Genomic DNA, 23,034 nt, shown 5'->3' with positions numbered 1-23,034 from the left:
TACAGATTTAGTGGACATAGGGTGGTTTAAATTGTAGCATTTTCAGTGTAGATATACTAGGAAGTGAGGTAGCTTTTCTTTGCAGGTGGGTGCATCTTTGTCAGAGAATGTGGTAGTAATTCAGGTTATGTTTGCGATAGCATGCGAGTTTTAGCGAGATTCCATGTGGTATATTAGGTAGTGTGTTTGGGGTTCCATCCGTTTGAAGTGTAGATTTATTTATTTATTCCATTTGTGCATCGCACATACCTTTACAAGCTCTAGGTGACATTATAGAGGAAGGGTTAGAAGAGGTTAAGGAGGACTATGGAGGGCAGGAAGGAGAGGAGAGAAGCATGTAGAATATTTCATAGAAATTCCTAACTTTACAGATAGGAGCACCATCTATATAAATGATATCTAAATGAATTAAAGTAATATGTAAAAAGTAATAGAAGGGAGGAACTATTAAACAATAGAATTCAGGGAAATTCAATAAATAAAATAAAAACAATAGGGGTAAAAACAAGGAGCTGGGTTTGTAAAGAAGAAAGTTTTCACGGCTTTTCTAAAGTTCCAAAGAATGTCTAGTGATCAAATGGATGGGGGGATGATGATGTGCCACATTCTGGGTATGTAATGAGAATATGAGCGTCTTCAGGCTGTCTTTGAAAAACAGTGAAAATTTGCATAAATGCATAAAGCCATATTTTTGAGATGGTCATATCTTCAGCTTCACTTGACTGTAAAAGCTCATATTGCAAATCTTGGAAGTACGTCAAGGTACATGTCTGCTGGTAAAGTTGTCCCCTCAGCTGACTTATCTACCAGCAGCAGTATGGTGCCAAACTGTGCCAAAAATTTTCATTCATGAATTTTTTTTGCCTACTTTGCTGACCTGTAGAAATGGAAGCACATTTGCAAAAGATTTCAAACTTAGCACAAAAACTTGCCCCAAGGTGTTGTACCAAACTGCAAAATTTCAGACTCCTTGGTAGTTTCCTTCTGCCGTATTGCTTAAGTAAAGTTGGCCACCCCTAGCTCCTGACCAAATTGAGATAGCTCCAAAAAATTTTGCAGAGTTTATAATTTAAGACCCTAGAAAACATCCCTGTAAAATTTGGTTGGATTTCAAGGGGGTCGAGCGTGGGCGGTTTTTAGTATTGGTCCACTTGACATGGAATGACCCTTTTTGGACCCGTATTTGCATAGGGGTTATCTGTGTTTTGGTAAGAATGAATGTTGAGAAGCATACAGTGTGCTTTGTGTAGTTTAATTTTGTGGTTAACCATTATGTGTAATAAGATTATATTGTGTGTATCTATGAAAAATAAATGGAAAAAAATGGTGTTATAATTAGTACTATTATGGGGGCGGAGATGGGCGGGGTCTGGCTCACGACTTAGCCCAGTGTTCTTCAACCACCAGTTTGCCGCCGGTCCACAAAATAATTCTTCTATTTCCGCTGGTCCATAGGTGTCAAAAGGTTGAAGAACACTGACCTAAACTGTGTAGCGGATGAACAGGAAAATAAGTATCTATTAAATATTAGAAATGTTCCTTGATGCCAGCAACAATGGATGAATCTGTTACAGTAACAATAAGATGCTTAAGCAGCTGGGTACATGATGGAAGGATTTTGCAAATGATAGACAAGACAAATGATGTCATTTAACAGTAGTTAATTGAAATCCAAAAGCAGCTTCTGCAGATTTTTTTAAATCCTTGAATTCAGTTGTTAATTGTCTAAGATGTGTTAAAGTTTTTACATATTGATACTAATCTCAAGTTTTTAGAGATTGAAACGGGGACAAATTCGGGTATTTATCCCATGTCATTCTCTAGTGATGACTGGACCTGGGGGCTTAATTTGTCCCCATAATGCTGGTTTGCCATTATTGTAGCTGATCTGAATGTCAGGGAGTGGGATGGAAATTAGCTTTCCAAATGTGGTAGTGCTTCGCATAATTTTTACCAAAGGAGTATCCTCTTGTTTCAGGGATGTGTTGTTGCTACTCTGTTTGTAGGACGAAGGAGACAAAAGCCTCTTTCGCTTGTGTGATCCTTTTCTTCATGTTCTTGATAACAATTTAGAAAATTCATTTGCAAACTTCTGAGCCCCAGTGTAGAAATACCAGAAGAAACAAATTTTGTGTGCATTAGTTTTGAGATCCTGTTCTGTGATCTATAAATATAGACTACTAGAAATATTCAGTGGATGTCACTCTGTAGGAGCGCCAAAGAGAGTGAATGGTGACCTTGCATTTGAGAACCTGTCTTCTGTAGGAGAAGTTTGCTTATTATTTATCCTCAGGCTTGTTCCATATGCATGGATTGCATAACTTACTGATTACAATAGCAGGCCAAGCACCAGGGAATCTAGAGTTCAAATCCCTTCCCAGGGAAACTGCTTGTGACCTTGGGCAAATCACTTAACCCTCCTTTTATTTTAGGTACAAAATTTTGATTGTATGCCATTTTGAGCAGGGGGAATTCTCTTTGCAGTTGAACTGTAACTTTCCTTAAGTTCATAAGAATCACCATACTGGATCAGACCAAAGGTCCATTTAGCCCAGCATCCTGTTTACAACCATGGCCAAGCCAGATCATAGGTTTATGGACTTCTCTTGCAAGAATTTGTCCAAACCTTTTTAAAGCCAGCTACGCTAGCTGCTTTTACACATCCTCTGGCCATTGAGCTTGAGCTTACTTGTGTGTTAAGTGAAAAAAAATTCTCTAATCTGTTTTAGATGCACTATTTTGTAACTTCAAAGAGCTTTCCCTGTACTTTATGGTTTTCTTTGTTAACAATTGATTCAAATTTACATGTTCACTCAGAATTTTATACAGCTCTATCATATCTTCCCTCAGCTGTCTCTTCTCAAAACGCTAGTCAAAATATTTCTGAAAATCTAGATATATCAACTGGGTCACGCTTGTCTACTTGTTTTTTCACACTCCCCCCCCCCCCCAAAAAAAAAAAAGAAAAGAAAAGTGATGAGGCAGAACGTCCCTTGTCTAATCCACATTGACTCTGTCCTATTAAACCATGTCTATATTTAGACAACTGATAATTCTTTCAAGTAAATGATGATACTAACCATGATGTATTCAACGGTGAGCAACAATCTATTGTTGAGCTCCATAAGCAGCTTAAAATGTTATCCAATAAATCATTGATGGCTTATTAGAGAGGGAGAAATCGTAAAGAACTTGTTGCCCCGCCTGTATTACCAGGACACACAATGACTATAAATGTAATTGATGTATGATACTTTACAAACTAAAATATTAATTCAACACAAAAATATATTAATTTAAGAAATTTTCAAATTGTGAATGTAGATCAGTGCCTTTGCAAACCACTTTATGTGGGCAAAAAAAGAGGAAATTGAAGATAAGGTTGGCTGAACATTGGGAAACACAAGTTTGAAGATCTCAGGGTTCATGTCTTATTTGTATCCTAGGGAGGAGGTAATACTGATAACCATCATTATTAAATACTGTATATTGCATTACATATTGATTTTTCAGATTTTGGGCTTTTTTAGAATTGGTTTTATACTTGAAAGGTATTAATATAGAACCAAATTTTTTCCAGAGAAGAGAAAATGGTAAAACTGGAGGGCGTAATTTAGGGAAGGGGTGTTATGATGTAGCAGAGAGAATGGGCATCTCTTCCGCTGCATCACAACACAGAGCATTCTAGCAGTCTCTGACACTGACCGGCATCCCTGGACCAGTTGCTTTATTTTTGTCGCCAAAAGCCGATGCCACTTTTTGAAAATGGCTCAGCAGTTTTTAAGAATCCACCGGAGGGCTCATTTCAATGTTGAAGAGCCCATTTGCATGTCAGTGTTGGAGACTGTTAGAAACCTCGCTAAAGACTGAGATAATCTCTTTTGATAATCCGCCGCTAAACTGCGTACAGGCTAAACCACTGGAAAACAGTTTAGTGACGGCATTACACTTTTGAGAATCTTGCCCTGACTTTATTTGAGTCTGCTGTTCTAATCACTAGCCTACTACTCCATTGCCAGAGCCTCTCAGCGTTAAATAGTGCTCTTGTGTTTGCATATCCCAAAATTCAGTCCCATGGGCCTATAGGAGACTTAACATAAAGTCTTTATTTGTATGTTACTGCCTTTGTTCACTAGGAGATGGTGAGACTTTTTTTGTTTGGATAAACTGTTAATGAATGTGCATTTTGTTCTGGTGCCTATAAGTTTTGTTTCTCTTTCTCTAAAAACATACATAAAACACATTTACAAATAACAAGTCAGACAAGTTCTTCCAGTCTGTCTGATGTGCTTCTTTGCAGATCTGGCGCAAGTCATGAATGGTTCAGTACTGGAAACTCTATTTTCTCCTCCTATAAAGGGTCACTGATCTTTACAGCCAGTCAAGATCAGGTCTACTCTCCAGATAGTGCTGGGAGGAGCCTTTTTGGTACATAACAGGTCAATGAAATGTAGGAAGTGCCAGTGTATTTTGGCAGTTTCTAGCAACCTCCTTTAGAGTGCACAGGTTAATGCTCTGTAGGCTCTGGTTGTATTTTCGAGTCTGGTAGTCTGATTTCCTTATACAGTACTTATCTTGAATCACTGTTTACCTTTGTGGAGGAACCTCCATTGCCAATTTTGAAGCTGTCCTCAGATATACAGATATCAGGTTGGGTATAGAACACTTGAAATACAGTTTATATCTCCATTACAGAGATGAACTGGCCCATAGCAAGCCAGGTACTGCTACTGCTTATCATTTCTATAGTGCTGCTAGACGTATGCAGCACTGTACATTAAAATATTCAAGAGACAGTAGAACTTGCAATATAATCAAACAGATAAACAAGACAAGTAGGAGGTCAGGGAGTTTCTCAGTCATGGGTGCTTTACAAACGAATGGGGGTCAGGAGTTAAAAGCAACCTCAAAAAAGTGGGCTTTTAGCCTGGATTTGAATATTTAGTTTTAGAGGGAAAGGGATGGGAACTTGTATGCCACTTTTTGTGGCTTTGGCATTTCGAATCTTAATTTAAAGTGGTGGATTGAGTGACTTGCCCAGGGTCACAAGGATCAGCACTGGGATTTGATCTCGCAACAGCTCTACCAGTGAGCCACACCTTCCCCTCTGCCGAGAATGGAGCTTGATGTACTGACCAGGCAGGTATCTGGTGCAAGAGTCTGGAGTTTGCAGTAGAGAAGGATACAGGGTTTTGGTGGTGTGTTCAGAGAGGAAGAGTCAGACGGTGCACCACTGAGCCAGTTGGAAGGCTCAGCGTGAACCCCCCAAGGTTTGAACTTCTTTCATTTAAGTTTGTGCCTGTTTGTGCCTCTTCGCCGGACCTCCACAACCCCTCCATGGACCGGGAGCACACGGGGCAGAGCGGGAGCAGAGCAAGACTCGATCTGGGCGTGGAAGCGAACTCCGCTCCTCCCCTTCTGACGGTGCACCGCTGAGCCAGTGAAAAGGCTCAGCGCTCAACAGCGCGCAGCCGTTTGGCGCACCGTCAAAGGCTCGCCTTTGACGTGCGCCTTTGCGAAGCGACCAAGAAGAGACCAGACATCCACACCAGACCTATCTACCACAACCTCTACTCCTAAAATCTCCTCCACAACTCATACTCCTACCCAAATAAAGTACATGAACAACAACCTAATCACTGAGAACAACGCAGCCTATTACCACCTGCTCCAAACTTCATAATGAAGCTATCACCACAAACAAACACCAAGATCCTCCTATTGATAATCCTTCTTATCTCCAGCTGAAAGGTAGAAGCAAACAATCTACCTAACATTCCCACCAACTCAATTACAAACAAAACACATCACCCTAACAGGATAGCTCCATCAGACAGAAACCCTAACCACCAAACAAACATTCAACACCCCATAACACCTACATGGGGAAGAAGAGCAACACAACCTAAAACCAAACATCACCAGAATCCAAAATCTCTCACCTACCCTAAAACAAATCAGAAACACCTTACTGAAACCACAACTCTTAAATGTGTCTACCTAAACATCAGAGCCCTAGGCCCAAAAACAGACCTCATAAAAAACTGGTTAAAAAACAAAAACCTAGACTGCCTCTTCCTCTCAGAGACCTGGCTTACATCAGACACAGACCCTAGAATCACGGAAGTCTGCCCTCAAGGATACAAAATTACAGTGACTTGCAGAGAGAAAAAAAGAGATTTAGCAATCCTAATTAAAGACTCCCTAACCCTAAACATTCTGGAAAAGACATCCACCCCACACTTGGACCTTCTAGCATGTCAAATATCAGCCACCACACTAAAAAAACTCACTAAACTGCATGCTCTGCTATATAACACCAGGAAACTGGGCCATGGTTAGGCCCAAATTTGAAAATTTAATATACCAAAACTCACTTAAAGCATCACACAACCTTATCCTAGGAGACCTAAATCTTCATTTTGAAGACCATTCATCCAAACCAGTACAGAACCTCCTGTCCTTCCTCAAAGCCTTATCCTTCCAAATTTTAAACCCTCAAACGACTCATGAGAAAGGGCACCAACTTGATATTGCAGCCTTCATGCCCCACCAAACATCTACTCCAGAAATTCAAACACCTAATGGAACCAGGTCCCCATCCCTCTGGACAGATCACTACGCATACACCTTCGAAATTAACTGGACCAAAACAAAGCCAATCCTACATCCAAAACAACAACCTACACAGCACGCAAACACATCGAGCCTACCTTATTCTGGTCAAAAGTAGATGAAACAATCCAAGAAGACAATCCCAAAGACTTCATAGCACACTGGGGCAAACTCAGCAATAACATCCTTGACGAACAAGCCCCACTACGAACCAAAACCAGAACCTGCAGAAGATCAGACCAATGGTTTGACGACGAATTACTCACACTCAAGAGACAATGTAGACTTCTGGAAAGAAAATGGAGAAAAACCAATCTAGATCACACAAAAACCGCCTAGAAAAAAAACTAACAAGCAATACAAACTTCTATTAAAAGAAAAGAGAAAAAAACATTACACAAACCTAATAGGCACGGAAACCCAAGACACCAAAAAATTATTCCAAATATTAAAAGATCTAACAAACACCAAACCCTATATGACCACAAACAATAACCCCTCCCCTTCAGCCTCTCTCCTAGCAGAACACTTCAAGAATAAAATCACAAATGCCAGAGCTTCCCTCAAAAATAACCCAGCCCACCTAATTGGTGTCATAATACCTCCTACAGAAAAAGAATCATGCGCTGCAAACAGAACTTGGTCCCAATTCCCAAAGATACACTGGACCGAATTCAACAAACTCTACAATAAGTACAGCCATGCATTCTGTGAACTCAACCACTGCCCATCTTATCTCCTATCATCAACGAGCACTAAGTTCCGTACCCTACTCCTACACTGGATACAAACCATGCTCACAGATGGCACCTTCCCAACTAATCTCAGCGAAATCATCATCACCCCAATCCTAAAAGACCCAAAAGGTCCAACAGACAACCCATCCAATTACAGACCAATCACCTCAATACCTCTATATATCAAACTAACAGAAGTACTAGCAGCCAAATTCCTCAACAACTATCTCGATGACCATAACCTACTCCACCCCACGCAATCTGGATTCAGAACTAACTTCAGTACTGAGTCACTATTAGGCTCCCTTACAGACACAGCAAGACAACACCTCAGCACGGGAAAAAAAATGTTGCTAATACAGCTGGACCTGACGGCAGCTTTCGACCTAGTTGACCATAACATACTTCTCCAAATTTTGGACACAATAGGCATCTCAGACAAAGTATACTCATGGTTTGAAGGCTTCTTAAAATCCAGATCATACAAAGTGAAATCAGACAAGGAAAAATCCAAACCATGGTCCAACCCCTGTGGAGTCCCACAAGGATCTCCTCTATCCCCTACACTCTTCAACCTATATACAGCCTCTCTCGGCGTGTACCTGAACAAACAAGGTCTAACCACTTACAGCTACTCTGATGACATCACCATCCTCATACCCTTTGACCAACCAAAGCTAGCAATGACAGACACACTACACCGAACACTAGCTACAGTTACGACGTGGATGGAAAATCACAAACTGAAACTCAATCCAGACAAAACTAAATTCATCCTCCTAGAAAATAACAAAGTCCCTACCACTACCAACTTAGTAATCAACTCCATCAACTACCCTCTACAAACCTCCCTAAAACTACTTGGAATGACTATTGACAGGGGCTGCACCATGCAACCACAAATAAACAAAACAATACAGAAATCTTTCGCAGTCATGAGGAACCTAAGACAAGTCCGAAAATTCTTCGAAAGACCACAATTTCTGCTTCTAGTACAATCACTAATCCTCAGTATACTCGACTGCTGCAACATCCTCTACCTCCCCTGCCCGGCAATAATGATTAAACAACTACAAACAATCCAAAATACAGCTTTGAGACTCGTATATTCACTGAAGAAATATGATCACATCACTGAAGCCTACATCGACTCACACTGGCTTCCAAACCAAGAAAGAATACAATTCAAATTTTACTGTACCGTATTTTCACGCATATAACGCGCGCGTTATACGCGTTTTTACCTACCGCGCATACCCCTCGCGCGTTATATGCGTGAGCGCGGTATACGAAAGTTTTAAAACATAGTTCCCACCCCGCCCGACGCCCGATTCACCCCCCCAGCAGGACCACTCGCACCCCCACCCCGAACGACCACTCGCACGCGCTCCCACCCGCACCCGCATCCACGATCGGAGCAAGAGGGAGCCCAAGCCCTCTTGCCCGGCCGACTCCCCGACGTCCGATACATCCCCCCCCCCCCCGGCAGGACCACTCGCACCCCCACCCCGAAGGACCGCCGACTTCCCGACAATATCGGGCCAGAAGGGAGCCCAAACCCTCCTGGCCACGGCGACCCCCTAACCCCACCCCGCACTACATTACGGGCAGGAGGGATCCCAGGCCCTCCTGCCCTCGACGCAAACCCCCCTCCCCCCCAACGACCGTCCCCCCCCAAGAACCTCCGACCGCCCCCCCAGCCGACCCGCGACCCCCCTGGCCGACCCCCACGACCCCCCCACCCCCCTTCCCCGTACCTTTGGAAGTTGGCCGGACAGACGGGAGCCAAACCCGCCTGTCCGGCAGGCAGCCAACGAAGGAATGAGGCCGGATTGGCCCATCCGTCCTAAAGCTCCGCCTACTGGTGGGGCCTAAGGCGCGTGGGCCAATCAGAATAGGCCCTGGAGCCTTAGGTCCCACCTGGGGGCGCGGCCTGAGGCACATGGTCGGGTTGGGCCCATGTGCCTCAGGCCGCGCCCCCAGGTGGGACCTAAGGCTCCAGGGCCTATTCTGATTGGCCCACGCGCCTTAGGCCCCACCAGTAGGCGGAGCTTTAGGACGGATGGGCCAATCCGGCCTCATTCCTTCGTTGGCTGCCTGCCGGACAGGCGGGTTTGGCTCCCGTCTGTCCGGCCAACTTCCAAAGGTACGGGGAAGGGGGGTGGGGGGGTCGGCCAGGGGGGTCGCGGGTCGGCTGGGGGGGCGGTCGGAGGTTCTTGGGGGGGGGACGGTCGTTGGGGGGGAGGGGGGTTTGCGTCGAGGGCAGGAGGGCCTGGGATCCCTCCTGCCCGTAATGTAGTGCGGGGTGGGGTTAGGGGGTCGCCGTGGCCAGGAGGGTTTGGGCTCCCTTCTGGCCCAACTACCAAAGGTACGGGGAAGGGGGGTGGGGGCGTCGTGGGGGTCGCCAGGGGGGTCGCGGGTCGGCTGGGGGGGCGGTCGGAGGTTCTTGGGGGGGGGCGGTCGTTGGGGGGGAGGGGGGTTTGCGTCGAGGGCAGGAGGGCCTGGGATCCCTCCTGCCCGTAATGTAGTGCGGGGTGGGGGTAGGGGGTCGCCGTGGCCAGGAGGGTTTGGGCTCCCTCCTGGCCCGATATTGTCGGGGAGTCGGCGGTCCTTCGGGGTGGGGGTGCGAATGGTCCTGCCGGGGGGGGGGATGAATCGGACGTCGGGGGGGGGGTGAACGGAGAGTCGGGACAGCGCACGGAGAGGCGGGGCAGTGCACGGAAGTCAGGGGGGTGAACGGAGAGTCGGGACAGCGCACGGAAAGTCAGGGCAGTGCACGGAAGTCAGGGGGGGTGAACGGAGAGTCGGGACAGCGCACGGAAAGTCAGGGCAGTGCATGGAAGTCAGGGGGGGGGTGAACGGAGAGTCGGGACAGCGCACGGAGAGGCGGGGCAGTGCACGGAAGTCAGGGGGGGGTGAACGGAGAGTCGGGACAGCGCACGGAGAGGCGGGGCAGTGCACGGAAGTCAGGGGGGGTGAACGGAGAGTCGGGACAGCGCACGGAAAGTCAGGGCAGTGCACGGAAGTCAGGGGGGGTGAACGGAGAGTCGGGACAGCGCACGGAGAGGCGGGGCAGTGCACGGAAGTCAGGGGGGGTGAACGGAGAGTCGGGACAGCGCACGGAGAGGCGGGGCAGTGCACGGAAGTCAGGGGGGGGTGAACGGAGAGTCGGGACAGCGCACGGAGAGGCGAGGCAGTGCACGGAAGTCAGGGGGGTGAACGGAGAGTCGGGCAGCATGCGCGGTATAATCGTGAGCGCGTTATACCAAAGTTTTTGTGCTTATCATCGTGATTTCTGCGCGCTATACACGTGTGCGCGTTTTATACGGGTGCGTGTTATTTGCGTGAAAATACGGTATACTATTTAAAACTATTAATGTGAACAGCCCAACCTACTTAAACAACTTCTTTATCCAAACTACCTCTACCAGGCATAGAAAAACACTCACCCCACAATCAAGGAAGTAAAACAGAAAAAAATTTACGACGGCCTACTAGCCACTCAAGCAGCAAGACTAGATAACCAAATTTCCACCCTATTGACATCAACACCTGACTACAAGAGGTTCAGAAAGGATATAAAAACTTCAAGAAATCCCTGAGTAAAGCCTAATATCACGAACACCTCTCCTACCCCTGATCCTACCTTTCCCTCTCTCAGAAACGATTTCCGATCTAACTTTGTAACCCTTCCCTCCACAACTCTTAATGTAATCCGCTTTGAACCGAAAGGTAATGGCAGAATAGAAATCTGTAATGTAATGAAATGAAATGTAATTTTGGTGATGCTATAGAGAAAGAAACAACGGGTTTTGGTGGTCTGTTGGATTTGTGCAAAGAAAGAGAGAGAGGAGTCAATGATGACCTCAAGCTTGCAATCTGACGAGACAGGGAGGATAAGAATGTTATCCCAGGACAATCAGGCAGGTATTCTCACATATGGGTGACGTCATCGATGGAGCCTGGATGCGGACGCCTCACAAGCAGACTTGCTTGAAGAAACTTGAAGTTTCGAGTCGCCCGCACCGCGCATGTGCGAGTGCCTTCCCGCCCAGCGCAGGGCGCGTCTCCTCATTTCTAAGTTTTCCGCGGAGCTGAGAAGTCCGTCTTTGACTCTGCGTGAACTTTGTTACTTAGTGCCTTCTCTGAACCGCGGTTTGTACTTCTTTTTCTCACGAATCGCTGTTCTTACTTTATTTTATTTCTTTCTTTTTCAAAAAAAAAAAAAAATTTCTTCCGTTTGTTTTTCGGGACAAGCCGTCCGGCCGCAGCCCAAGGGCTTCGATCTTGTGGCGGCTATTTTTTCTTCTATGCCCTGGTCTATTATGGGCTTCAAGAAGTGTGGCAAGTGTCAGCGCACGATATCTCTTACGGACCCACATCGTCATTGCCTCAAGTGTCTTGGGCTGAATCATCATCCTCGGTCGTGCCTGCCTTGTCAAACACTTCAGCCTCATGCTTTCAATCGTCGTTGTATCTTGGTGGACCAGCTCTTCGGGATGGAGTCTTCTTCTGATCCCTCGACTTCGAAGGCGACTTCAGCCTCGATTCCTACCGAGGCTCCTCCTACTTCTACTGCTTCCACCTCGAGCCTCGTCAGACCTTCATTGTTTGCAGCGGCTCTTTCTTCGACAACATCTGATGTATCTTCCCCTGTTTCCTCAAGTCAGATAGCTCAGCAGTCAGTTCCACCGGTAGTGATAAAAGTGCCTAAGACTCCCAGGTCGAAGCACACTCACACTACCTCGAAGGAATCTCCAGCCAAGGCAGTTGGTCCAGTTTCAGACGTGGATCCATCCTTGCTGGCTTCTTTCCAGACCATGCTAGAGAAGCAGTTTATTCAGTTCCTTACAAATATGGGACACAAACAGCTTCCTCTTATCCAGCCTGGGCATTCAGCAGACTCCCGCGAGGTCGAGCCGCTTCCTTTGCATCAGTCTGAGCTTACACACTCTTTGCAGGGAGCAGAGTCTCTGCGAGTGCCTCGACAGGAATCCTCACACTTTATACAAGGAGCAGAGTCTTTGGGAGTGCATCGAGGTTCCTCCATCAAGCCTCTGGAGCTTCGATCTACAGCCTCCAGTCCTATCCATTCTTTGATAGTATCGGCTGCTTCCATCTCCGAGGCGAAGTCTCCTTGATCCTCGAGATCTGCTTCCAGGCACAGTTCTCACCGACAATCAAGACCTACATCGAGGCATCCATCCAGGCATAGTTCTTCTTCTAAAGAACAACCTTCAACTAAGCCTCGATCTACTCCAACTTCGACTAGACCACCGACTCCTCGTTCGAGGTCCCCAATGCCGGACCTCGAGGATATCCCGGTTTCATTTGCCTTGTCCAAGTTACCATGTTCCTTTGATGCCTTTTTTCATGCCGAGGCTTCATCTTTGACTCAAGCAGCCTTGGTGTCCCCGAGAACTTCTCGAGGCAAAGCATTAGCGGATCAGCTATCTTTTTCATCTTTTCTTCGTCAGATGGCTGTGGACTTGGATCTTCAATTGGGCACTAGCTCTAAATACTCTAAGGAGTATCTCGAAGTCATGCATCTCCCTCAACCTCCGGCAGAATCACTAAAGCTTCCTCTTCATAAGCTTTTGAATCAGACTTTTGGTCGATGCATGGAAACACCTTTTTCCATACCAGCTGTTCCAGGAAAATTGGACTCTAGGTATAAGACTGTGCATCGCAAAGGGTTTGACAATTCACAGTTATCTCATCAATCCCTTGTCGAGTCCTCCTTGAAGAGGTCCCATCCTTCCAAAGTTGATGCTACCGTTCCTCCTGGAAGGGAGGGGAAACCTATGGACAAATTCGGACGTCGCATCTACCAGAATGCTATGATGTCTTCTAAAGTCCTCAATTATAATTTTCAATTCATCACTTACTTTGAATTCCTTATTTCTTTACTACCAAAGTTTTTGAATTATTTGGATACCCAAATGCATTTTGAATTTCAGGAAGTCCTTGCTTCTTTGTCTGAACTCTGTTTGCATCTCCTCCAGTCACCTTATGATGCCTTCGAGTTGTCTGCCCAAGCGACTGCTTGCTCTGTATCTATTTGTCGTCTTGCCTGGCTTCGTACCATTGACATGGACCCTAATCTTCAGGACCGCTTAGCTAATATTCCTTGTGAGGGTAATGACCTCTTTGATGAATCCATCAAGGCAGCCACCAAGAAATTGTCTGACCATGAAAAATATTTTGCTTCTATTGTCAGACCTAAGCCAAAGCCAGCTCCTGCCAAACCTGCACGCCCTGCTCTTATCTATCAACGGTGTTTTGCTCCAAAGCCGGCTCCTTATACTTACCCTCCTTTTAAGAAACAGCAACCTCAGAAGCAACAGAAACCTCAACCTTCTGCTGTGCCTAAGGCTTCTCAGCCTTTTTGACTGTTTACAACACAGCATAACCTCCACCGTTCTGACTCTCTCATTTTCCCCCTATAGGAGGTCGTTTCCATCATTTTTACAACCGATGGACGATAATTACATCCGACCTCTGGGTGCTTACCATCATCAGGGAAGGGTACTCTCTTCATTTCTCTCAGGTTCCACCAAGCTTCCTCCAAGAGAGTATCCTTCCAATCAGTCCCAGACCACCCTTCTTCTTCAGGAAGCTCAAGCTCTGCTTTGTCTCCATGCCATCGAACCAGTTCCCTTGGAACAGCAGAAGAGGGGGTTTTACTCCCGTTACTTCTTTGTTCCGAAGAAGACGGGCGATTTGTGACCCATTTTGGATCTCAGGGCTCTCAACAAATTTCTAGTCAAAGAAAAGTTTTGAATGTTGTCCCTGGCATCCCTTTATCCCCTTCTCGAGCAGAACGACTGGTTATGCTCTTTGGATCTCAAGGAGGCCTACACTCATATCCCCATTCACCCGGCCTCCCATCAGTACTTCAGATTTCAGGTGGGGAATCTGCAATATCAATTCGGCCTGACCTCGTCTCCCAGAGTGTTCACCAAGTGCCTGGTAGTGGTAGCAATAGCTCTAAGGAATCATGGTCTTCAGGTGTTTCCCTACCTCGACGACTGGCTCATCAAAGATTCCACGTCTCAAGGGGTTATTGTAGCAACCCGACAGACTACCTGGTTCCTACAAAGTTTGGGATTCGAGATCAATTTTCCCAAATCTCAGCTTCAACCCTCACAAACTCTACAATTCATTGGAACTGTTCTGGACACTGTCCATCTCAGAGCATTCCTTCCGCAACAACGACTAGAAGCTCTTCTTCAACTCTGTCAAACAGTGTCTTCCTTCTGTTCCATCTCAGTGAGACCCATGATGGTACTTCTGGGTCACATGGCCTCTACAGTACACATGACTCTTTTTGCCAGACTTCACCTCAGAATTCCTCAGTGGACCCTACCATCTCAATGGATGCAAATTTGCAACCCTCCTTCTCGACACATTTCAGTCACTCCTTCATTGAAGAAGTCTCTCCTTTGGTGGATGCTCTCTTCCAATCTTTCCAGAGGCTTGCTTTTTCAAACGCCCCCTCATTAGAAGGTCCTCACAACAGACTCTTCAACCTACGCTTGGGGCGCTCATCTCGATGGTCTCCGTACACAAGGCCACTGGACCAGTACGGATCATCAATGTCACATCAATCTGTTGGAACTCAGAGCGATTTTCAAGGTTCTCAACACTTTTCAACATCTTCTTCACGACCAGGTAGTCCTCATCAGGACAGACAACCAAGTCGCCATGTATTATGTCAACAAACAGGGAGGGATGGGATCTGCCTCCCTGTGTCAAGAAGCTCTGAATGTTTGGGACTGGGCAATCCGACACAACACCTTCCTCAAAGCTGTCTACATTCAAGGGGCGAAGAATTGCTTGGCGGACAACTTAAGTTATCTTCTGCAACCTCACGAATGGACACTCCATTCCTCGCCTCTTCATCACATTTTTTCACAGTGGGGAACTCCTCAGATAGACCTCTTAGCGGCTCCCCACAACTACAAGCTGCCTCAGTTTTGCTCCAGGATATACTTTCCTCATCGCCTCGAGGCAGATGCTTTTCTTCTGGAATGGACAAATCTTTTCCTATATGCATTACCTCCATTTCCTCTCATTCTCAAGACTCGTCAAGTTGAAGAATGATCATGCCACCATGATTCTAATAGCTCCTCGGTGGCCGTGACAACCTTGGTACTCCCTTCTGCTTCAACTCAGCAGCAGGGAGCCATACCTTCTACCAGTTTTTCCTTCTCTGCTTACACAGAGTCAAGGATCTCTGTTTCATGCCAACCTGCAGTCTCTACACCTGACAGCTTGGTACCTCTCAGCATAACCCCTCTTCGTTTTTCCCAATCTATAAGAGATGTTTTAGAAGCTTCTAGGAAGCCTACCACTAGACAATGCTATCACCAAAAATGGACTAGATTTTCTACATGGTTTTTTTCTCATCATAAGGAGCCTCAGCATTCCTCCTTACCTTCTGTTTTGGACTACCTGTTGCACTTATCCAATTCTGGCTTCAAGTCTACATCTATCCGAGCCAATCTCAGTGCATTTGCGGCTTTCCATCAGCCTATTGAAGGGAAACCCCTCTCTGCTCATCCGGTGGTTTCCAAATTCATGAAAGGACTCTTCAATGTCAAACTTCCTCTCAAACCGCCTCCAGTGGTTTGGGACCTCAATGTTGTCCTTGCTCAACTAATGAAGCCTCCATTTGAACCAATTGATAAGGCTCATCTGAAGTATCTCACTTGGAAAGTGGTGTTTCTCATAGCACTCACTTCTGCTCGACGAGTTAGTGAGCTGCAAGCTTTATATGCTCACCTACCATTCACGATGTTTCATCATGACAAAGTGGTTCTTCGTACTCATCCTAAATTCCTCCCTAAGGTGGTTTCGGAATTTCATCTCAACCAATCCATTGTTCTTCCAGTGTTTTTTCCAAAGCCTCATTCTCAGCCTGGAGAGTCAGCTCTTCATACTCTGGACTGTAAACGTGCTTTGGCCTTCTACTTGGAATTCATCAAACCACACAGAACTGCTCCTCAACTTTTTGTTTCCTTCGATCCAAATAAGTTGGGCCATCCTATTTCTAAGCGTACCATCTCCAACTGGATGGCGGCTTGTATCTCTTTCTGCTATGCCCAGGCTGGATTACCCCTTCAAAGTAAAATCACAGCCCATAAGGTTAGAGCTATGGCAGCTTCAGTAGCTTTCCTCAGAACTACACCTATTGAGGAAATTTGTAGAGCTGCTACTTGGTCCTCAGTTCATACCTTCACTTCTCACTATTGTCTGGATACTTTCTCCAGACCGGATGGACAGTTTGGCCAAACTGTATTACAAAATTTATTCTCTTAAATTGCCAACACTCCCACCATCCCATTCTGGTTAGCTTGGTGGTCATCCATATGTGAGAATACCTGCCTGCTTGTCGTGGGATAAAGCACAGTTACTTACTGTAACAAGTGTTATCCAGGGACAGCAGGCAGCTATTCTCACAACCGACCCACCTCCCCTGGTTGGCTTTTCTGCTAGCTATCTGAACTGAGGAGACGCGCCCTGCGCTGGGCCAGAAGGCACTCGCGTATGTGCGGTGCAGGCGACTCAAAACTTCGAGTTTCTTCAAGCCAGTCTGCTTGTGAGGCGTCCGCATCCGGGCTCTGTCGATGACGTTACCCATAGCTGCCTGCTGTCCCTGGATAATACCTGTTATGGTAAGTAACTGTGCTTTATCCCCTGAGAAGGAAAGTAGTGGAAAGGAGATGGTAGGTTTAGGTGAAAGAATTAGTAGCTCAGTCTTGGCCATGATCAGTTATAAGTGGTGGTGGGACATCCAGGCAGTAGTGTCAAACAGGCAGGCTGAGACTTGGCCTGGATTCCAGGTAACATCTTGCTTGCAATATGTATCATTCTCTTTATGTGGGGTGATGGGGATATAAACTGCTAGGTTGTTAGAGATGTTCATGTCAACTTGGTGAATAATTTTTCTTAGGTTAAAGGATTGTCCTTCCATTTGCTACTTCAGTCTATTTATGTGGGTGAAAATAGTGTAAATTTGCCCCTTTGGATAGATGTTTTTGCTATGTCTGGGTTGATAGCAGTTATTTGGATGCCAAAGTTTTGGGCTGGGGTATAGCAGCTTCCTTTGAAGGCAAAGGTTTGCTGACCACTGTAGCCTCCAGCAAATGGAAGGGAATATGCTTTGCCATCTGAGCTGCAGTTAAATATTTCCTTGAATTGATCATTGGTTATTATCATGCTTATTGGTGTGAGAGTGAGGTTATTATCTGTTAAGCATTTAGAGGATCATCAGATGGTTAAACCATTGGTGAAACTACAGTTTCATCTCCAAGGATCCATAGATACTTCTGTACTAAATGGAATGGAACAAAAAAACTTGCTTGGTTACTCTTTCTAAATTACTAGAACTAAGTGGTATGCAATGAAGTTACTAAGTACAAACTGGAGAAAATATTTTTTTTACTCTGGAATTTGTTGCCAGAAACTGTGGCAAAGGTAGTTAGCCTAGCAAAATTTGAAAAAGGTTTGGATAATTTTCTAAAAGAAAAGTCCATACAAGCCATTGTTAATCTAATCAGTAATCTTATTTTCTGTTGCTTTTCAATTCAGATTCAGAGCAGATTCTACATTAAGGGGAACTTAAAAAATTATTATTTAAAAAGTTAAAATTAAGTAAAATTTTTCAAAAAAGTAGGTCTTTAAAACTTTACAAAAAATTATATATGAATCTAAGATTCTTATTTCTAATAGAAGACTGTTCCATTTCTGAACAACCTGATAAGAAAATAATTGTACCAGTTGATGACTCCTAATTGATTTATTTAAGACATTTATATCCCGCTTATCCAAAAATTTATGCGGTTTATAAAACCTACATAGCAGTAGTAGTAGCTGAGAAGGTAAGGAATAAGAGTTTAGCTTTCATAAACTACAAAAGATCGCAGAAAGAGGAAGACAGGCAAAAATATCTGGAAAAGTTGAGAGATTGGTTGAGAAGTCAGGAAAACAAAGATACAATAGCAGACATGGTAGAAAAAATAGCTGACACGGTAAAACTGGATTACAAGACATTTTTTAGATATCAATGATAGGAAGAAGTGCAAAAGTGGCATTCTGAGACTCAAAAATGAAGGGGAGAAATATGTAGAAGCTGATACAGAAAAGGCTGAATTGCTTAACAAATACTTCTGTTCTGTGTTTATGGCTGAAGATCCGGGAGACAAGAAGACAAATGTGACTAGGGATGGTGGAGTGGTAGACCCTGACCGATTTTCAGAGGGTTGTGTTTGGAGGAGCTAGCTAAATTAAAGGTAGACAAATTGATGGGATTGGATGGTGTACATCCAAGGGTGCTGAAGGAGCTTAGGGAGGTTCTGGTGGCTTCGTTGACTGATCTTTTTAATGATTTTCTAGAATCGGGAGTGGTACCGGAGGACTGGAGAAGGGTGGATGTGGTCCCTCTACACAAAAGTGGAAGTAAGGAAGAAGTAGGGAATTAACAGGCCAGTAAGTCTGACTTCTGTGGTAAGCAAATTAATGGAAATGCTTTTAAAAAATAGAGAATGGTGATGTTTCTGGAATCCAGTGGGCCAGGACCAGAGGCAACATGGATTCACTAGAGGTAGGTCTTGTCAGACAAATCTGATCAATTTCTTTGATTGGGTGACCAGAGAATTGGATAGAGGAAGTGCGCTAGATGTGGTGTATTTAGATTTTAGCAAAGCCTGTGACAGTGTTCCACACAGATGTCTAATAAATAAACTGAGTGCTCTTGAGATAGGCCCCAAAGTGATCGTCTGGGTCAGGAACTGGTTGAGTGGAAGATGACAGAAGGTCAATGGAGATCACTCTGAGGAAAGTGATGTTACCAGTGGTGTGCCTCAAGGTTCTGTTCTTGGGCCTGTTCTTTTTAATATTTTAATAAGCGATATTGCTGAACGGCTGTCGGGTAAGATTTGCCTGTTTGCGGATGATACCAAAGTCTGCAATAGAGTAGACACCCAGGATGGTGCAAATAACATGAAGAAAGACCTAGTGAAGCTTGAAATTTGGCAGCTAAAATTTAGTGCTAAGAAATGCAAGGTCATGCATTTAGGCTGCAAAAACCCAAAGGAAAGGTACAGTTTAGGGGGTGAAGAACTTATGTGCACGTCAGAAGAGTGGGACTTGGGTGTGATTGAATGTGATGATCTTTATGGCCAGTAGGAAAAAGGAGATACTGATGTATAAGACTCTGGTGAGACTTCATTTAGAATATTGTGTACAATTCTGGAGGCCGCACCTTCAAAAAGATATAAAAAGGATGGTGTCAATCCAGAAGAAGGCTACTAAAATAGTGCGTGGTCTTCGTCATAAGTCATATGGGGACAGACTTAAAGATATAAATCTGTATAATTTGGAAGAAAAGTGGGAGAGAGGAGATATGTTAGAGATGTTTCAATACTTACGTGATGTAAATGCGCATGAGTTTAGTCTCTCATTTGAAGGGAAGCTCTTGAATGAGAGGGCATAGGATGAAGTTAAGGGGTGATAGGCTCTGGAGTAATCTAAGGGAATGCTTTTTTTACAGAAAGGGTGGAACAGTCTGGGTTAGTCACATGGGATCTCTTAGAGAGAGACAGAGATAATAGTTACTGCAGATGAGCAGACTGGATGGGCCATTTGGTCTTAATCTGCCATCATGTTTCTATGTTTGTTAAGTCCATCACTGTAAGGGAATCTCCCTGCCGCGATCAGTTTAGCAGCCGTGGCAAGGAACCCATTCCGCCTCCCCCTCCCCCGAAGTTAGCCAGCAGGAGGGATGCCCACTCCCTTTTGGGGAGGGCTCAGGGGATGATAGGGCTGGCGGCAGGAGAGAGTAGGCATCCCTCCTGCCCAGGGATGTCTTGAGGTGGTGGCAGCAGGAGGGACTGGGCATCCCTCCTGCCCAGGGAAGTCTTAGTCGTGGCAGGAGGAATTGGGCACTCCTCCTGCTGCGGCCATTTGGGAGGGGGCGGGCTTTGTGGGCTTTAGCAGGAGGGAGTGGGCATCCCTCCTGCCGGCCAACTTCATGGGGGGAGACGGGTTCCCTGCCATGGCCGCTAAACTGATCGCCGCAGGGAGATTCCCTTACAACGATCAGCTAAGTGGTTACACGATTCTCTAACTGGCACCTGTGACATGGATGCCAGTTAGAGAATCAGTGGGGTTAGGTGTCTGTCCGTCAAGACAGACGTGATTCTTTATAGGATGCCCGTGTGTGATTCTCAAAAGCTGCTTAGGCGGCTGCTGAAACTGGGCATCCTACACAGAATCCAGCCCTTTGTATTTACTGTAGAATAATGGCATTAGTTACCATCATCACTGAACACTGAATAGTGCATAATAAATCATTATGCCAATAAGCCTGTGGAGTTCATCTCCCATGAACTTGATTTTTTTTGGTCCACCATAAAGGATATATAAGGAATTGGGCCAGCAGAAGACTTTAAGAGATTTTGGAAGAAGCTGATATTTTTTATATCTTTTCATCTCTGTCCATAGAGTACAGCCGCTTTGAATCCAAGATCCATGACTTGAGAGAACAAATGATGAACAGTAGCATGAGCTCAGGGTCTGGATCCCTTCGAACGAGTGAGAAGAGGTCTCTATTTGTCAGGTAAGCCAGATTAGCCAAAAGACAAAACCTTTTCCATTCCTATCTCCTCTGAAACCCAAATAGGAAGGGGGAATGTTGTCCTTCTAGTTAAGTGATAAGGTTGCCTTTAAATCAAAGGACAGATCTTGTCCCTGTTACTCAGTAACTACCTCTTCCCTACACTACCTTCTATTCTGAGTTGATCTTCAGGATGAATCAGCCATGCAACTTGGTGATGTCATGTCATCTGACTGCATTGAGACAGAACTACCGTATTTTCTCGCATATAACGCGCGTGTTATACGTGGTTTTTACGTACCGCGCATACCCTTGCACGTTATACGCGTGAGCGTGTTGTACAAAAATTTTTTTACATAGTTCCTCCCCCCCCCCCTGCTAGTTGTTCGGGACAGGAGGGAGCCCAAACCCTCCTGGCCATGGCGACCCCCACCCCGCACTACATTACGGGCAGGAGGGATCCCAGGCCCTCCTGCCCTCGATGCAAACCCCCCTCCCCCCAACGACCGCCCCCCCCAAGAACCTCCGACCGCCCCCCCAGCCGACCCGCGACCCCCCCCTGGCCGAACCCCACGACACCCCCACCCCCCTTCCCCGTACCTTTGTGTAGTTGGCCGGACAGACGGGAGTCAAACTCACCTGTCCGGCAGGCAGCCAACGATGGAATGAGGCCGGATTGGCCCATCCGTCCCAAAGCTCCGCCTACTGGTGGAGCCTAAGGTGCCTGGGCCAATCAGAATAGGCCCGGGAGCCTTAGGTCCCACCTGGGGGCGGGGCCTGAGGCACATGGGCCCAACCCGACCATGTGCCCAAGGCCCCGCCCCCAGGAGGGACCTAAGGCTCCCAGGCCTATTCTGATTGGCCCAGGCGCCTTAGGCCTCACCAGTAGGCGGAGCTTTGGGACAGATGGGCCAATCCGGCCTCATTCTGTCGTTGGCTGCCGGCCGGACAGGCGGGTTTGGTTCCCGTCTGTCCGGCCAACTACACAAAGGTACGGGGAAGAGGGGTGGGGGTGTCTTGGGGGTCGGCCAGGGGGGTTGCGGGTCGGCTGGGGGGGCGGTCGGAGGTTCTTGGGGGGGGGGCGGTCGTTGGGGGGAGGGGGTTTGCGTCAAGGGCAGGAGGGCCTGGGATCCCTCCTACCCGTACTGTAGTGCGGGGTGGGGGTAGGGGGTCGCCGTGGCCAGGAGGGTTTGGGCTCCCTCCTGGCCCGAACAACTAGCCGGGGGGGGGGGGGGTGTCGCCAGGGCCAGGAGGACTTGGGCTCCCTCCTGGCCCAATATTGTCAGGGAGTTGGGGAGTCGGCGGGGCAAGAGGGCTTGGGCCCCCTTTTGCCCCAATCGTGTCGGGGAGTCGGGGGGCAAGAGGGCTTGAACTCCCTCTTGCCCCGATCGTGTCGGGGGTGCTGCGGTTGGCTGGGGCAAGAGGGCTTGAGCTCCCTCTTGCCCCGATCGTTTCGGGGGTGCCGCGGTTGGCTGGGGCAAGAGGGCTTGAGCTCCCTCTTGCCCCGATCGTGTCGGGGAGTCGGGACCGCCAAGAGGAAGCAGCAGGACACCGGTAGGAGCTTCTACATGATGGGGTTCGGGAGGCTGTGGGGGTGCGAGCGGTCCTTCAGGGTGGGGGTGCGGGTGGGAGTGCGTGCGAGCGGTCCTTCGGGGTGCGGGTGCGTGCGAGCGGTCCTTTGGGGTGGGGGTGCGAGCGGTCCTGCGGGGAGGAGCATCAGGCTTTCAGGGTGGGGACAGGACTTCAAGGGGGAGAGGGGAGTCGGGGCGGGTGAAAGGAGAGTCGGGGTGGCCAGAGGAGAGTCGGGGCGGGCGAAAGGAGAGTCGGGCAGCATGCACGGTATACGGGTGTGCGCGGTATATAAAAATTTCTGTACATAAATTTGTGTTTTTCGCGTGCTATACCCGTGTGCGCGTTTTACACGGGTGCGCGTTATCTACGTGAAAATACGGTATTCTCTGAGCTCAGAAAAACCAAGACTGCAGGAGATTTAGTGCATCTGGACTCTTTGTGCCCTTCTTTGCTGCTGCTTCTCCATTTTCTGACTGTTTGTGTCTGGTA

General features: G+C 46.7%; 1 protein-coding gene across 4 annotated transcripts in view; it reads left to right on the top strand.

Moving 5' to 3' along the window:
* Positions 1-23,034, top strand: part of DLG3 (discs large MAGUK scaffold protein 3) — a 490,171-nt gene that overhangs the window by 305,085 nt on the left and 162,052 nt on the right. For 2 of the 4 annotated variants that reach the window (XM_033945041.1, XM_033945038.1), the window contains one exon: positions 20,862-20,976. In XM_033945041.1, coding sequence (XP_033800932.1) covers positions 20,862-20,976 — 115 coding nt within the window. The other 2 variants (XM_033945040.1, XM_033945039.1) reach the window with 2 other exon arrangements.

This window comes from Geotrypetes seraphini, chromosome 5, assembly GCF_902459505.1.
Source record: "Geotrypetes seraphini chromosome 5, aGeoSer1.1, whole genome shotgun sequence".
In the NCBI taxonomy this organism is placed as follows: domain Eukaryota; kingdom Metazoa; phylum Chordata; class Amphibia; order Gymnophiona; family Dermophiidae; genus Geotrypetes; species Geotrypetes seraphini.
Note: the sequence above shows the minus strand (reverse complement) of the source record. Positions and strands in the feature narration are given on the sequence as shown.